The sequence below is a fragment of the Sciurus carolinensis genome, chromosome 9, assembly GCF_902686445.1.
Source record: "Sciurus carolinensis chromosome 9, mSciCar1.2, whole genome shotgun sequence".
NCBI lineage: Eukaryota > Metazoa > Chordata > Mammalia > Rodentia > Sciuridae > Sciurus > Sciurus carolinensis.
This window is the reverse complement of record NC_062221.1, coordinates 39,080,481-39,095,960: the sequence shown is the minus strand read 5'-3', so window position 1 is coordinate 39,095,960 and position 15,480 is coordinate 39,080,481. Positions and strand designations below refer to the sequence as shown.

Below are 15,480 nucleotides of genomic sequence, written 5' to 3'. Positions count from 1 at the left end.
CATGTCAGCTGAGAAAGCTCAGTGGCTGCTCTTCAGCGCCCATGCAGAATCTGAGCTTGTCACCACCTCCACGTGGTCCTGCTGTGTCCTTTCCTCATGCCCGACTGCTGTAGAGGCTCCCTACTAATTACTTTCCCTGCCAGCACCTTGGGCCCATTTGGTCAAAACCGATCAGTGTGAAGTCAGCATTGCGTTTCTGCTCAGGACTCTTCAGAAGCTCTGCAAGTCAGAGCCCAAGTCATCATGAGCCCTGCAAGATTCATGGACACCTGCCCTTTCCCCTCCTTCACCCTGTGCTTTGGAGGATGGCTCTGCCCCAGGCGTGCTGACCTCACTGACCTCGCTGTTTCTCCTAGAATATCCGAGGAATGCTGGTGCTGTAGGGCCTTTGCGTGGGCTGCTTCCTGTCTCTGGAGCACTTGCCTCTTTGCTGTCTGTGAAACCAACTGCTTCACTTTTTCAGGTTTGGCTCAAATATCTCTTCAGTGAGGCCTGCCCTCATCACCTATTTAAAAATGAACCCTTTAAAAATAACTGTTTTGCTCATGATATATTCTCAAATATCAGAATAATGCCTGGACATAGTGGGTGCTCAGTTAAATATTTGATTTGCTAAATGAAATATTCAGGATGCAATAGAGATATGAGACCTTAACTCCTTATAAGCTGGAATTTTATGAAAACCTTTTCAAAGATATGTTGCCCATTTTCACATTTTGAAGTGAAAACTTGACATTGAAAGTGATAAAGGTGGGAATGCTTGTTTACTGCTGCATTGGCTTCATGGAAAAACCAGTGGTAGCCAGGTTCATCGTGACCCGCATGTGGGTATTCTCTGCAATAGAACAGAAATTTTGGGTTGCTCCCTCTTTTTGCTAGCATTTCTTCAAGTGTCCTTAAGGAGACACTTGGGAGAGAAAAATCATGACTAATGAAAATTAAATGTCCTTTTTGTTTGATTCAAGCATATCAGTTCCGAAGAGTATATGCATAAATTCATAGATTCATTATAAAAACAGTGTGTCTTTGCAAATTTAGCTCATCTTAAGGGTATTCTTAACACACTCTTGTGTCAGTGTGTGGGACCAGAAAATGTCTATCTTTCCCCCCCCCCCTCCACATATTCTTCCTCCCTCCTTTTTCTTTCCTGCATTCATTCCTGAAATACTGTAATGCTGTCCAGATGAAACCTGACTGCTTCCACACAGGTCTACTGATACATATCTAACCTTAGAATAACTTGCTGCTATTTCTGTATGTCCCTGCCTTCCTAACCTGTATACCTGTGCAGTCCTGCATACCTTTGAGGATAGAGTTTTGCTTTCCAGAGTGAAGCATTATCATGGGACAGGAGCATATTTTTCCCTCCGCACTCCAGTAGATTCAGTTAGCACAATGTGCTGGCTTAGCCAACTACCATGTCGTCCCAGCCAGCCTAACCTTTGGTGATCTCTAATCGTCTTCTGTTTTACCCATCTTAGCCTCTTCTGGCAACTTAAATTGTTTGATTGGAAGTCTTTATAAGAATAACTCCTACACCTGGTGTTTCCCAGGGTGCCTGGAATGCTGTTGGGCTGTAATACAATAGCTCTGTGCTGCTAAGAGAAGAATCCTTTCCCAAGAGTGAATAGATTGCATCTGAAAATCAGAATGATTATTAGTGGCCCACACTTGAAAGAATGCCAGAAAGAAGACTAGTGCACACAAGTATATCCTAAGTCAGCTGGTACAGCTCTTGCTGGGAAAAGCCAAATCTCAATTAGAGTGTGCATGGGGAAAAGCCCGAGTATATTTTTATTTAAAATAGAAGAGGCAGTTAAGCACCAATTCAAATCATGGTTAAAATTTCCACTTAACTACTTCTTAAACTGTATGCATTAGCAAACTTAAAAATAGACACTCGTGTGAACTATTATAGGAACTTTATTGTGCTGTAAAAAAAAAAAAAATAGTGCAATTGCCATGCAGTGGAAAAATATCTAATCAGACTGTTCTTTTTTTCTCTCAGCATTCTGAAAGCATCTATATTTCAGGGCTGTGATTTAACTAATGCTAATCTTATGAGCCTATACATCAACAGATGAATTTATATTTAATCTCTATTTTGTTATCTGTCTGTTTTCTGGGATGTGTGAGTACTAATGAGCCAGGCAGTGTAGGAATTCAGTTAAGAATGCTGGAGCATAAAGAATGGCAGGCAGAGGAAGAAAACAACGGACAATCTTAAAAATGCATTTGTTCATTGAATAAATATTATTGAATATGACTAGATATTAATAACTGAGCAATGGGGGCTGGCACAGTAGTGGGGACTTGACATACAGAGGAGAAGAAAAAAGGAGTTAGCCAGTCCCAGGCGACAAGGCTTGTAGTTTGTTCATTTATTCACTCACTCATTCCACCCAACAGCTATAGAATGCCTCTGATCCAGTGTACCAGGGATATAAAAATGAAATTGAGCAAATCAGAAGCTCTTGCTTTCCCGTTGAGCTTCATGGGATAGGCATATAACAAAAAAGCAAAATATATAATAGATAGTAATCAGTGTTAGAAAAATTAAGTAGGAAAAGAGACTGGAAGTTTTTCATTTTGGGGGGATACAAGGTATTGAAGTCAGGGGCACTCAACCACTGAATCACATCCCCAGCGCTACGATATATTTTATTTAGATCCAGGATCCCACTGAGTTGCTTAATGCCTTGCTGTTGCTGAGGCTGGCTTTGAACTTGTGATTCTCCTACCTCAGCCTCCCCAGCTACTGGGATTGCAGGCATGTGCCACTGAGTGCTGCGGGACTGGAAGTTTTGAGGGTGGGAGGTAGGTTGCAATTCTGGAGAGGTAGTCCTTAGCGGAAAGATGTCTTTTTAGTAAAGATCTGACAGAAGTGAGGAAACCAGTCACTCAGATACCTGGAGAAGGTGCAGTGGAAACCCAGGAAAAGGCAGTATGAGCTGCTGAGGTGATACACGTTGCCATGTTCGGGGTGTAAGAAGGAGGCCATGGAACTGGAGCGGGATGAACAGTGAGTAAGGCCTTGTGAAGGCTTTGGTTTCATTCAGCATGTGGTGGGAAGACATTGGGAGGGGTTGCCCTGAACCTGGACTTGAACATGTAGTGTTTGTTAATAATTGAATTTAGCTTTGAATTGTAAAGCAGATTGGAGAGGTTGTACTGGAAGATGTGTGTTAGTTAGCTTTCTGTCACTACAACAAAAGTCTTGAGATAATTAACTCATAAAGACGAAAGGAAAAAAAAAAGAAGAAAGGTTTATTTTGGTTCACAGTCTTGGAGGTTCCAGTTCATAATCCATTCTTTGGTCCCATTTCTTTTGGAATGTGACAAGGCAGCCCATTGTGGTGGCAGTGCATGGCAGAAGAAAACTGCTTACATCATGAGACAGGGAACAACAGAAAAAGAGGAAAGTGCTGGGGGTGCCCAGAATCTTCTTTGAGGGCATGCCCCCAGTGACCTAAGAATCTCTCGGTAGGCCTTGCCTCCAGAGGTTCCACCACCTCCCGGTAGCACCACCCTGAGAACCAAGCCTTTCCCCAAATCGTTGGGGTTATGTTCCAGATCCAGAGTATAGCAAAGTGAAACTGGACTGAGTGAGAAGTAAAAGCTGGACTTAATAAGGTTTGGAGTCACCTGCAAGAGGCCACAGAGAGTCCTGAAGATGGGTGCAGGCAGACTGTGCTTTAGGGATGCCCTTCCTTCTCTACTGCTGGGGGCTGCAAGAAAGACCTGTAGTCTGAACCCTGAAGTGGCAGTAGTTGTCTGCTTCCTTTTTTCTTTGATTTCTTTGCTTTATTTTTCCTAAGGAAATTTCCTGTCTTCCTTTGTAGACTTGAAGTAAAATTATGAAAGGAAGAAAAGATAATTGGAAAAAATGTGTCTGTGGTGTTGTCTTCATGTTGAATCACCAGCACACTGTTCTGTGGGGGAGGGGTGGGCTGGTGGCTGGCTTCCACCCTACTTCCAGCTACAGAACCATAATCCAAAGTTGTTCTTAAGGACTATGACAAATATCTATGATTTCAGGCCTAACAAACCTCCAAAACCTCAAATGCTGTGTTTTGGGAACTGTGTATTGATTTCTATTTATTTGCCTTGTTGTTTTCTTTTTACTTTTATTTTTGGAGGGAGGGGTCATCTCTCTTGCTCTTGTCCTTTCCTCAGTCACACTTATCCAAAGTACAGGTGTGCTCATTTTAAATCTGATAACACATCGATGAGAAAGTTGCTTCCAGATCTTAATGTTTGCACAAGTTGAATTGTGTGACTTTGATGCCAAGCCTGGGTCACTTATTTGCTTTGTAAAGATAAAAAACATCAGGTTGTAGTCAGAACTGAAAGCAAAGTTCCATGGTCTGTCGCTTCTGCCAAAGAAACATTGCCGTCTTTTAGCTTAAGGTGTTAAGGGACTCAGCAGTGTTTTCTGCCTTATTTTGGAATGTTGCTTTCTAATTCTGAATTGGAGCACTTTGCTCTGAACTGGTATAGATGCCTGTTTTGCCTGTAAGTGAATATATACAGCTAATTTCTTTTGTGGTTTTCAGATGGAAGTCAGAGCTGAGATGGAAAATTGCTGCAGGAAGCTGGCATGTTTTTTAAACTCCTGAGTGTTTTTAAAGAGGAAATAAAACCTCTTTCCATTCTTCACTGCTTGGAAAAAATTATATTCATTTTCAGTAAGCAGGGGAGGAAATGAGTATTATGGATTTTCATATTTTTTCTCATGAGTTCTTACGTTTCAGATCCAGTCTAACTCTGCATTCAACAATTTGAATGCCAAGATTGAGCCATTGTTTTTACACTTATTTTTCCTTAGACTCGTTCAGTGCTGTGAGTGTACTCATTATATACCATTTTCTGTTGTAGAGATTCAGGCAGCATTAGTTCATCTTGACTGATGCCCTGGACTCCATAGTATAAATAGAAAAATAGAGATCGGTGACAAGGATTGATTAGCAGTCCTCCTTCTAAGTGAAACAGTAAACCTATCTAGATAAATTGCCAACCTAAAAGCCTGAAAAATGCGCGGTGAAAGAATTAAGGGTGTGAGTGTGAGTGTGTATGTTAAATAGTGAAAGTTCTAGAAGTGCTACAAGGACACGAAGGTTCTGTTTGGTCTATTTCACTCCAGTTTTTATTAAAAAAGAAAGGCTTACAGACTTAATGAGCTATGGGGATATTTATTTGCTTTCTCTGTTTACAGGGGAATTTCTTTAAGTAAAAAGAAACAGAAGAATATTATTGCCATTCAAGTCAGTGTATATATGGTAATATGCATGTATTCTGACTTTGTTTTTTATTAGACTTTAATTGTAAGATTGGAAGAACTTATGAGAGAGCCTCTGATTCCTTCTCTTGTATTTTTTTCTTTGTTTTGGTGCTGGAGATTTAACCCAGCAGAACCCTACCTCTGAGCTACATCCCCATCTCTTTTTATTTTTTATTTTGGAACAAGGTCTGTGTTGCTGAGGGCCTTGCTAAAGTTGCTGAGGCTGGCCTCATGCTTACAGTCCTCCTGCCTCAGCCTCCAGAGTCACTGGGATTACCACTGTGCCCTGCCTTCTCTTACACTTTTAAGTCAATATGTAGGTTAAAAATTTAGTATTTTATATTGTTCACTGTGTGCCAGGTAGTGTTGTAAGCACTTGATATATAAGTGTTCTCATGTATGATAGGGTTATGTCCTGATAAACCCATAGTAAGTAAAAAATATTAGAAGTTGAAAATGCATTTCATACACCTAAACTTCTGAGCATCCTAACTTGGCAGCAGGGTACACTGCAGAGTGTGGGTTCTTTAACCGCGTGGCTGACTGGGAGCTGCAGCTTTCCACCTTTGCCCAGCATCGCAAGAGAATGTTCTGTCACCTATCACCAGTCCCTGAATAAATAAAAATTCAAAGTACTATCTCCATTAAGTGCATATCGCTTTGTACCATTGTGAGTACAAAGATTCAGAAGTTGAACACTGCATATTCACTTATTTAACTCTAACATACAGTCGAAGAGATAGGTGCTGTTATTATCCCCATATACCATAAAAGGAAACCCAGGTGCTAAGAAATTCAGCAACTTACCCCTAAGAAGTGGAGCTGGGATTTGAACCCAGGCACCAGGTATGTGCTCTTAGCCATTCCATTACCACCTGCCTCTCCCCTCTTGGCTCTGCTCCCACTTCTTTCTAGACTTTTAAACTCGGGGTTGGTTTCCACTCTGCTTCCCTTCACCTAATGTGGCTTTCTCAGTTTATAGTTTAAGGCTCCTTTTTCTGTTTCTCTTTCTCCTTCTCCTGAGAGTGATGAAGAATGGTACTTCTCCACTTTTCCATCACTCTTTGCTGCTCTGCTCTTTCCTCTTCCTCCAGTGTGATATCCTCCAACCCTTAAGCCATTTCTGACTTAAGTTATATTACATCAGGACCAGAAGCTGCTTCTGAAATAATGACTTGGCCAGTTCTGATAGTATTAATAGTGCAGTTACCTCATGGTTTCTTCATATATTCTTTATTGCTGTTTACCACATCTTCTTTTTTCCTACTATATTTGCAAAAACACATTCGTCTGGTCTTAGAGCTTGTAATTAGTGATGTGACTCTGTGTATTAGTGCATGTGTCTCAGATTTCCCAAGATCTTTAAATCTTTACCAGAGTGCACAAACATGCTTCCCTGTGTGTGGGCATTGCATAGGTTTTATGTAAGTTATTTATGACAGTTTCTAACTCTGTATCCTAGGGTCTCCTGGCTCTCCAGACACACTGCAGTTAATATGTTAAATGTGTAAATTCCTATTGAGGGTGGGGCTGTCAGAGATGGTCGCGTGATTCAGCTTGATAAATGGGTCCTTTGGACCTAGGTAGCACGTTATCTTTTTGACTGAATCCCAGGGAAGAGAACAAAGAATGAAATACCATCTCCTACCCCCAGCCCCACCCCACCACAGCAGCACACTCCACCCAGATCCCCCACGCTCCCTCTCTGCTTGGTTGAATCTGGTGGACTCTCCACTCTTTCTGAAGATGAAATCACCCTGATGAGTTTTCTGCTTCCTCAGCCCAGAATCATCGCTCCCTGATTCCCTGGAACCACATGATGTTGACTTTGCCACAGTGACTTCATAGTGATTGCTGTCATATTTTACTAAGTAAAGAACTTCACGGGATCTTAAATGCAGCTTTTCCCTCTCTCCTTAATCTTCCACAATGATGTTTAACACTTAGAACCTGAGGTGGCTGGGGGCGGGTGGTGAGCACTCCGACCCTCATAGTGCCTCTCCGCTGCCCTGTTCTTTATCAGCATCATGGCTGGGGGCAGGTGATGAGCACCCCAGCCCTCATAGTGCCTCTCCGCTGTCCTGCTCTTTATCAGCATCACCATCATCACCATCAACATTGGTGTCGCTGTGCTGGGGCTGTTTCCCCCTTAATGCGTGACCCCCATTCAGAAGCCCCCGGACTTGGGACCCATTGCTGCTGCTCAGCAAGATCTCCACTCTGTTGCCTGTTCTTTCCTTTGAAAATGAAGCACATGCTTGCTGAAGTCCAGTCTGTAGTGTCACTTACTGTACCCAGATTCCCTTTTCTTTCTTTCATTCTTTCCTTGCCTTTTTTTTTCTTTCCAGTACTCGGGCTAGATCCCAGGTCCTGGCATAAACGAGGCAAATGCTGTACCACTGAGCTACATCCCCAGCCCTTTTTATTGACTTTTTGAGATAAGGTCTTGCTAAGTTGCCCAGGTTGATCTTGAACTTTGGACACTCCTGCCTCGGCCTCCTGAGTATCTGGAATTACAGGGGTGTGACACAGTGCCTGGCGTCAGATTCCCTTTTCACCGACGTGCTTATCCTCCTACTGCCTTCTACCCAGACCATAAGAACTTTGGCCAGTACATCGGGGAAGAGGGAGTGTTTTTGCTCCTGACTGGGGAACTTAGGTCTTCCTGTACCACCCTATTCTTGCCTCTGTTGTATAAAGATGTTATTTTAATTTCATATTTAATTCCCCTTATGTTCCCTGTCCTGAAATTCTTAGAGACTGTGAGTGCACAGTTAGCTTGGCCTACTGAACCTGTATAGTGCTAATCTTTGTCCTTTTTCTGCTTATCCCCCAATCATTGAGGATGAGGGTATTAGTAGCAATCCAGGAAAACTCTTGATTTTAATAGGCTTTTAGAATTGACCCAGGAGCTTACATACCGTACATATAAGTGTTTGAAAAAATGTGGTTTCCCACACTGGACTTCTAGTTCAGGTAGGGGCTCCATACACATGGGGTTGTATTGAATTCCTTTATAATAATAGTAAGGGAAAAGGATTGTCTCATGGATAAAATAGGCAGCCTGGTAGAGGAGGGAAATGGGGCAGGACTTATTTCAGTGACTGCTGAGGATCTGGGGGGACATGAGATGGGACAGGCATGCCATCAGGGGACTGCACCAGGCCAGTTTGGTGGCCACAGGCATTCCAGGTGTTATGGCAGAGATGTTAGCAGGGGCACTAGTGGGTGCAGGGTCTGTAACAGCTGCAGATGGAGCCTCAGGAATGGAAGGCTTATGTGGGAGAAGGTGGAGGATCCAGGAGATGGTGGCCATGGTGGAAGTTGTGACGGGGGGGAGGGGGCAGGAAGGGCAGGAGAAATCCCTTCAGCAGCACAGGCGCCTAGTAGGGCTGGGGAGGTGAATTGCTGGAACCCTGACAACGTTGGCAGCAGCGGTAGCGTTGGGGAAGTTGTGTATATCATACCGTCAGCTTGTGACTGATGGTGAAATCGTGGAATGCCATGGGAGCTTGGGTCTGTAAAAGAATGGAGTGGCAGGTTTGGCCTCACATGCCAGGGAATGAGATCATACTTGACACAATGCTGAACAAACAGGATTCAAAGGGAACATCAGAAATGTAATCCATCCTTTCCCTGTCCCCCCTCATTGCCTGTTCCAACCACTCAGGCAACTGAGTTTTCTGTTCCTGGGTGAAACCTAAGACAGACTTAGCTGCTTCTCTGACTTTTCTCAGATTTGAAAACACAAAACTTAACGTTCCGTAGCTTATACCCTCATAGTGTCAGCTTGGCAGTTATTCTCTCTGGTCTGGTCCAGTGTCATTAAACACACTTTGTTCACACAAAGCTGGGCTTTTCCCTCTCTCACAGCTTCTGTTTCCTGCTGGCCTGAAGCCTGCAGCAGAGAAGAGAGCTGGGATCTACTTCTCCCTGGTTCTTTCAACCCACCACCCCTGTTCACCAGCACCTCTGGCCTCTGCAGAGTAGATGGGTGGGCAGAGAGGAGAGAGGGTCTTACAGAACTGATGTCTGTTGCCATTGACTTCTTCAAGCCTTGGCAGATTGTAGACCTGACTCATTGTTTTGTGGGTGCTTTATGGATTCTTGGAGAGTCCTTCCCCACTCTGGGTCTGTGCTTCTCTTACTTGTTTGCCCTGATTTAGGGCAGGGTAGGAATACACGTTCTTTTCCATCCCAGTGGTGTGCTGCCAAGGTTTCCTTACAGGTCGATCTAGGCAGCCTTCATTCAGATGAAGATCATGTTGGGTTTGCAGTACTTATGGGATATCTGGGTGGAAATACAGTGGCTACCACAGGTGAGAGCAGGAATTAGAGATGTGGGGGCAGCTGCTCTGCAGATGGGGGTTGAAGTCAAGAAAGCGGACACCATTGGCCAGGACCTGACAGTGACCCTCACTGAGACACCTGCATTTAGAGGCAGAAGGAACAGGCAAAGAAAATGAGTGTATCAGAGTGTTTGTTCCAGAAAAGGGGACACTGTCTGGGAGTCAGCCAATAATTATGTATCTTAATATGTTTATCCCTTATCCAGAAAGTGGAACTTATAATGCATTTGTTTTTATTGTAATTGTGCATAAGGGCCCCACACTGCTTTCTTCCTGTTTTGAAAACAGATGTTAGTATTATTGTAGAATTTCTAATTCTTTGAAGACAAACTTTTAACTCTTCTCTTTCCAGTTGTATATGAACATAGATCGAGATTAGAGAAATCCTTGCAAAAGGAAAGACTTGAACATAAGAAAGCAAAGGAAGGTAAGTTAATCATGTCATTTGCCTTCTGTACTTTTCTCACATTCTTTGAAGTATCATGTACTTGATTACGACTTTTTTTTTTTTTTTTGCTGAGATATTTCTCAAATCAACTTGAAGTCAGTTTTCTAGATGGACAGAGAAAGAAATATGCTAGGCAATGTGCAACTATTCCTGCTTGTGATTACATTTGGAATCGTTTGTTTGTGCAACCTTAAGGTAGTTCATATATTGGTTATGTGTATTATTTCAGAATAAACAACTTTTCATCTGAATGTTACAGAGGTATATTACCAACTCCTGGAGCTTCTGTCACAGATGGTGGGGGACAGCAAGCTTTGTTCAGTAGATGATGCTTTTGATAGATACACAGACACCCATGTACAACACAACGAATCAATCACACTATCTGCTGTCTTTTGAATTAAAATACCTGTTTTTTTTTTTTTTTTCCCTGAAAACCTTTATTGGCACAGCTGATTGGTTCAGTTTGAAAAAGGAACATCGAATGCAGGTTTTAGGCAATGCTGTTGATTTTCGTTAGGAATTTTCTATAATGCACAGTCCTCATCCAGCTCATGATTTGAAGTTGTGTGCATTCTTATTTTTAGTTATTCATGTTTTGTGTAAATCTTGAAAACGGAGTTAGTGTGCCTGAACCCCTTGGTGGGGTAGAAGAGAGAGCGGGGAGGTATGTGTTGGTTGGGAACTTGGCTGACCCTTCATTTGGGCCTATGTGAAGAACAGGAGTTAACATCATTACAGTGCTGTGAGAGGATCTGAGTCTTCTCGTCTTCAAATGCAGAGTGATTTTATAGAGCCATCTAGTGGATAATAAAGTTTTCAGAGCATTAAAAATGGCTTAGATGGCTTGATTTCTCTATTCAGGCCCAGAAGAATTTTAGTATGCCATCTAGTGGGTAACCATAAATCAGCCTTGTCTTCAGATGTGCAAGTTTTCCCCCACTCCCAGTCCGATTTCAAAACAAATTAACCACAGAGATATTCTAAGTGCACTTTTAATCAATTGGTTTTAATGTGGATTTTGTCGATGCAGGATTTATAACTACAAGGTAAGGAAGAAAACTGTAATGTTTTCTTCAACTTTTTCAAGCACATTCAGAGGCAGTATAAAGTATATAAATCACCAAGTAGATTGATTTAAACCTAAAACAGTTTTGCAAGTTTGAGTAAATTTTATCTTTGTTCTAGATGTTTTACAGTTCCACAGTGAATGAGCTTATACTCTTATTTTCTCCATTTCGTCTCTCCTAGATTTCCTTGTTTATAAGTTAGAAGCACAAGAAACACTAAATAAAGGAAGGGTAAGTGTTTTTTGTTTGCTTAATTTGCTATCACAAACTTGAAGGAATAGTAATACAATTACATATATTTCACTGTCGATTGTTAGGATTATAGGACTTTTTTTTTTTTCTATCCAAAAAATTCTAAGAGGAAGTTCTTAAAATGCATTCTTTTAAAAAAATCTACCTTTACTTATCACATTATTGATGATAGTGATAAACTGAGAATAGCTTCAATGTTTAACAGTAAAGAGAAGATTATTCACTCACTTATTTGTTTATTGGGTCTCTTGTAGGATATCATGCTTTGGTTAGGCTTTGCAAGTGTAATCTAACACAAGACCTAGACTACAGTTGGCATTGAAACACAAATATGCAATGAATGAAGGGAGGAATGATATTGGCATTTAAAAATGTTTTTTAAGACCAAATTTACTGGAGAAAAGCAAGTCATTCTCTTATACCAAGAAAAATATATAAGCCTTAGTTGTATAAAATGCTAGTGTTGGGGGTATTAAAACTGAGAAAAGTCAGTTCTTTGAATTGCCTGGGATGCCTTCAGCTTTCAGTTCTTATGATTTTAAAAGCCTTAGCCAAAAGTGTGTGCAATCTATTATACGTTTGTAAGGGAATTTTCTTTATAAGCCAAAGTCGTAAAGCAATAAAATAAAATGATAAAGCATTTTAGAAGTTGTAAACAAGAAAAAAATATACCTAAGAGTGTACTTGTGTTGGTGATGGAGAAAAGCAGGGTGTGTTGTCTATAGGTAAATCATCACAGTGAAGGGGCGAGAACATTCCAGGTGTCTTTTGTGTACTGACTGGTTGTGGCTGCCCAGGATGGTGGCAGTGTGTGAGGCCCCTACACACAGGTGCTCCATTGGACCCAAAGCTGTGCCCCTGAAACATGGACTGGACATGTGCAGTTCAGCCACAGGCTTAGGCTCAGGTTCTAGCCCTGGCTCTGCTGCTTAATGAGGAGCTGGCCACCTGGTCCTTGGCCTGTCTCAGTGACCCATTCTGTGGTGAAATCCATCTATGTAGAATTTCTTGAAGTTGAGAGAAGGAAAGTGCCTCTTACCTTCCTGCCATTAAGCCATGCTGAGCTTGTGAGGCCTGGGTCGCAGTTGACATGTCCCCTTCCCCCACTTGCCTGGAGCACCCAGCACAAGGTTTTAGCTATCTGCAGTGATCATGTGTCTCAGAAGTCCCTCCCTATGTCTGGGCCTCAGTTCTTTAGACTACGAGAGGCAGAGCTCAGACTTTTTAAGGGCCCTGTCATCCTTTCATTTTACAATTCAGTGTCCTCCATTTTCATCACTAAAATGTAGCAAACCTATGAGAATATAAAAATTTTATTTCTGCTATTAAATAGAGAGGTAGCCCCAGAGACATCCGGTTTCAAGCATAGAATTCATTTTATCTCATACATGTGAAATAAATGAAAATCTTTTATTAGGACCTTGAAGCTGTCTTTAGCAAGAGAACCAGATTAGTTTTCTTTTGTTGACTTTTTTTTTTTTTCCAATTTACAGCAAGATTCCAATAGCAGATACAGTGCATTGAATGTCCAACATCAAATGTTGAAAGTGAGTAATTTAAAGTTGTTCTTCATGAATAAATGAAAGGATTAGCTAATATTTGAACTGACTAATGGTCTTTAAAGTGATTAAAGAAAGTGTACTGAGGGTTGATTTGTGTTATAGTATGTTAAAGTCATATTTAGCTAAAAATTACCTATAGTTGTACTGTCCCAATGTAGTATTTACCTGTTTACAAAGAACAGGTTTGATGTATTACCTGATTTCTTATACAATAGGCTCTTTGGTTCCCTAATTTCTTATTTTACTCTTTTTATTGTTAAAATTGTTTGCATGTTAAATTTATCAGTGATTTTCCTCAGACATTTTCTTTTATCTTAGACAGCCTGGAGACTGTAGAACTCTTAAAATGCTTCCTTTGCGCTACCAATATTTAATAAATGTACTTTTACCTACCACAGGAGCATAATTTATTATTTAAACGTTCTCCTCAGGTCCTGGGGTAAAACTCATTACTGTGGGTCAGAAAGACCAAAAAAAAAAAAAAAAAAAAGTCATTGTTTTTGTCAAGCTAGAAGAGATGAGCATCACTTTTCCTGCTGTCGACTCCATCCTGCCAAGCCCCCAGCTCTGTGTTCTGTGTTTTCTTTTCCCTGTATCAGTAGGGCACAGGCTTTTTATTGAAACCAGAACCTTTCCCACTATCGCCAGTCAGTATACAACTTAAAGCAGACCATCCTTTCACAGTCAGCATTTGGAGGCTGTGGAGTTGAACTGAATTGTGATTTCATGTCGGGTTATAATAAAAAATAAGGTAGATAGAAATCAGTTCTAGAAACAATTGCTGTATTACCTCCCAAAGAAGGAAAACAGTCTGATTTGTTTGTTTTTTCACTTTTAAACTGATTTACCTGAAAGACGGAAGACCAAAGAAAAGAAATTTGGCCCTCTGTATCCATGGGCTCTTCATGCATGTATTTAACCAACCTCTATATTTCTGAAATATTTGGGGGAAATTGAATCTGTAATGAACTGTTTTCCTCATCATTATTCCCTTGACAATACAATAGTGTTTTACATACCATTTACATTGTATTAAGTATTATAAGCAGTTTAGATATTATTTAAAATAATAATAGACTGAACCGGGACATCTCTGAACACCATGGAGCTACATCCCCAGTCCTTTTTAAAACAGGGTCTTGCTAAGTTGCCCAGACTGGTCTTGAACCTACGATCCTTCCCAGTCCCTGGGATTACAGGTGTGCATGACCACACCCAGCATAAGAACCCATTTCTTGACTTTTCTTGGAAGAAGTAAGAGCAAATGCAGATGTCGGCTTTGGCTTCCTCAGCTTGGTTTTCCTTTGTGCAGCAATATTCCATTTTCCCATTTCAAATGACTTTGGGATCAAGGCCAAAAGTAATTTTTCCCTTAATTTTTAGCATCGCTGCGAACAACAAGAAGTTAGCATGAGAGATGGAAAAGGAAGAGATTTAGAGAAAGTCTGAGGGACTCCAATTACTGTGGAAATGAGATAAGGCTAAGGGCAAAATTACCCTCGACAAATATTATGACTTCCTTCTTTTCAATCTGGTACTTTCCCAGCAACATTCAGTTGTCCCTCAGTATTCATAGAAGATTGGGTCCTCTATGAATATATTGCAAGAAAAAAAAAAAAAGAAAAGAAAAAAGACTCATGTAATTTAGAGAATGTATATCTCTACTCAAGTTTTCGTCTTGCAGAGTCAACATGAGGAGCTGAAGAAACAGCACAGTGACTTGGAAGAAGAACATCGTAAACAAGGGGAAGACTTCAGTAGGACATTCAATGACCACAAACAGAAATACTTGCAATTTCAGAAAGAAAAGGAACAAGAACTTTCTAAACTAAAAGGTATTTTGAAAATCAAATTAGCTTTAGCCCGTTGTTTTGTGATTGAGTAGTTATTAATGTTTCTGTAGAATAATTCATTTTCATCTTGTTTTTGTGTAGTGATTGATTTACATGTATCTTGTGTTCCTTTACCAGCTACTTGCTTCATTGTAACTTTTCATTTTTATCTTAATGGATTTGTATAGGGAAGCAAAATAAATGACTTTAGTATTCTATTCTGTTCTATTTTAGTGGGGCATATGGCCAATTTGGGTAAGACAATTCTCTGAAAGTGTGTTGTGAGACATTTAGCATTCTAGATTCCCTACCTACTACATGCCTTCAGTGTTCCTCAACTATTGTTATGATCAAAAATTGTTCCACACATTTCCAAAAATCCCCAGGGGGACAGGGAGATGTCCTGTTGACAACTAATAGGAGCTACGAAAAGTTCAGTCTCCAGTCACACACTGCTGTGAATCTGGGCTTTTTCAAAGACTAATGTGACAATGGGCAAGTTGTGTGATCACCACAGGCTTCATTGTCCTTATCTGTTACACAGGAATGATCATAAAGGTATTGACCTCGTAGGGTTGGTGTGAGCACGTAGAATAGTGACTGGCAGACAGTGTATTAACTCCACCAACATCAGCGGCAGACATTTTCATAGTAATAGGGGACAAAAGGCATCACTTCTTTGAGTA

The 15,480-nt window shown here is 40.9% G+C and overlaps 1 protein-coding gene across 6 annotated transcripts in view; it reads left to right on the top strand.

The window, feature by feature from the left end:
- Golim4 (golgi integral membrane protein 4) overlaps positions 1-15,480 on the top strand; it is a 76,028-nt gene that overhangs the window by 31,665 nt on the left and 28,883 nt on the right. For all 6 annotated transcript variants that reach the window (XM_047563960.1, XM_047563959.1, XM_047563958.1 and 3 more), the window contains exons 2-5: positions 9,983-10,057; positions 11,330-11,379; positions 12,894-12,947; positions 14,647-14,797. In XM_047563960.1, coding sequence (XP_047419916.1) covers positions 9,983-10,057; positions 11,330-11,379; positions 12,894-12,947; positions 14,647-14,797 — 330 coding nt within the window. The remainder of the gene's footprint in view (positions 1-9,982; positions 10,058-11,329; positions 11,380-12,893; positions 12,948-14,646; positions 14,798-15,480) is intronic.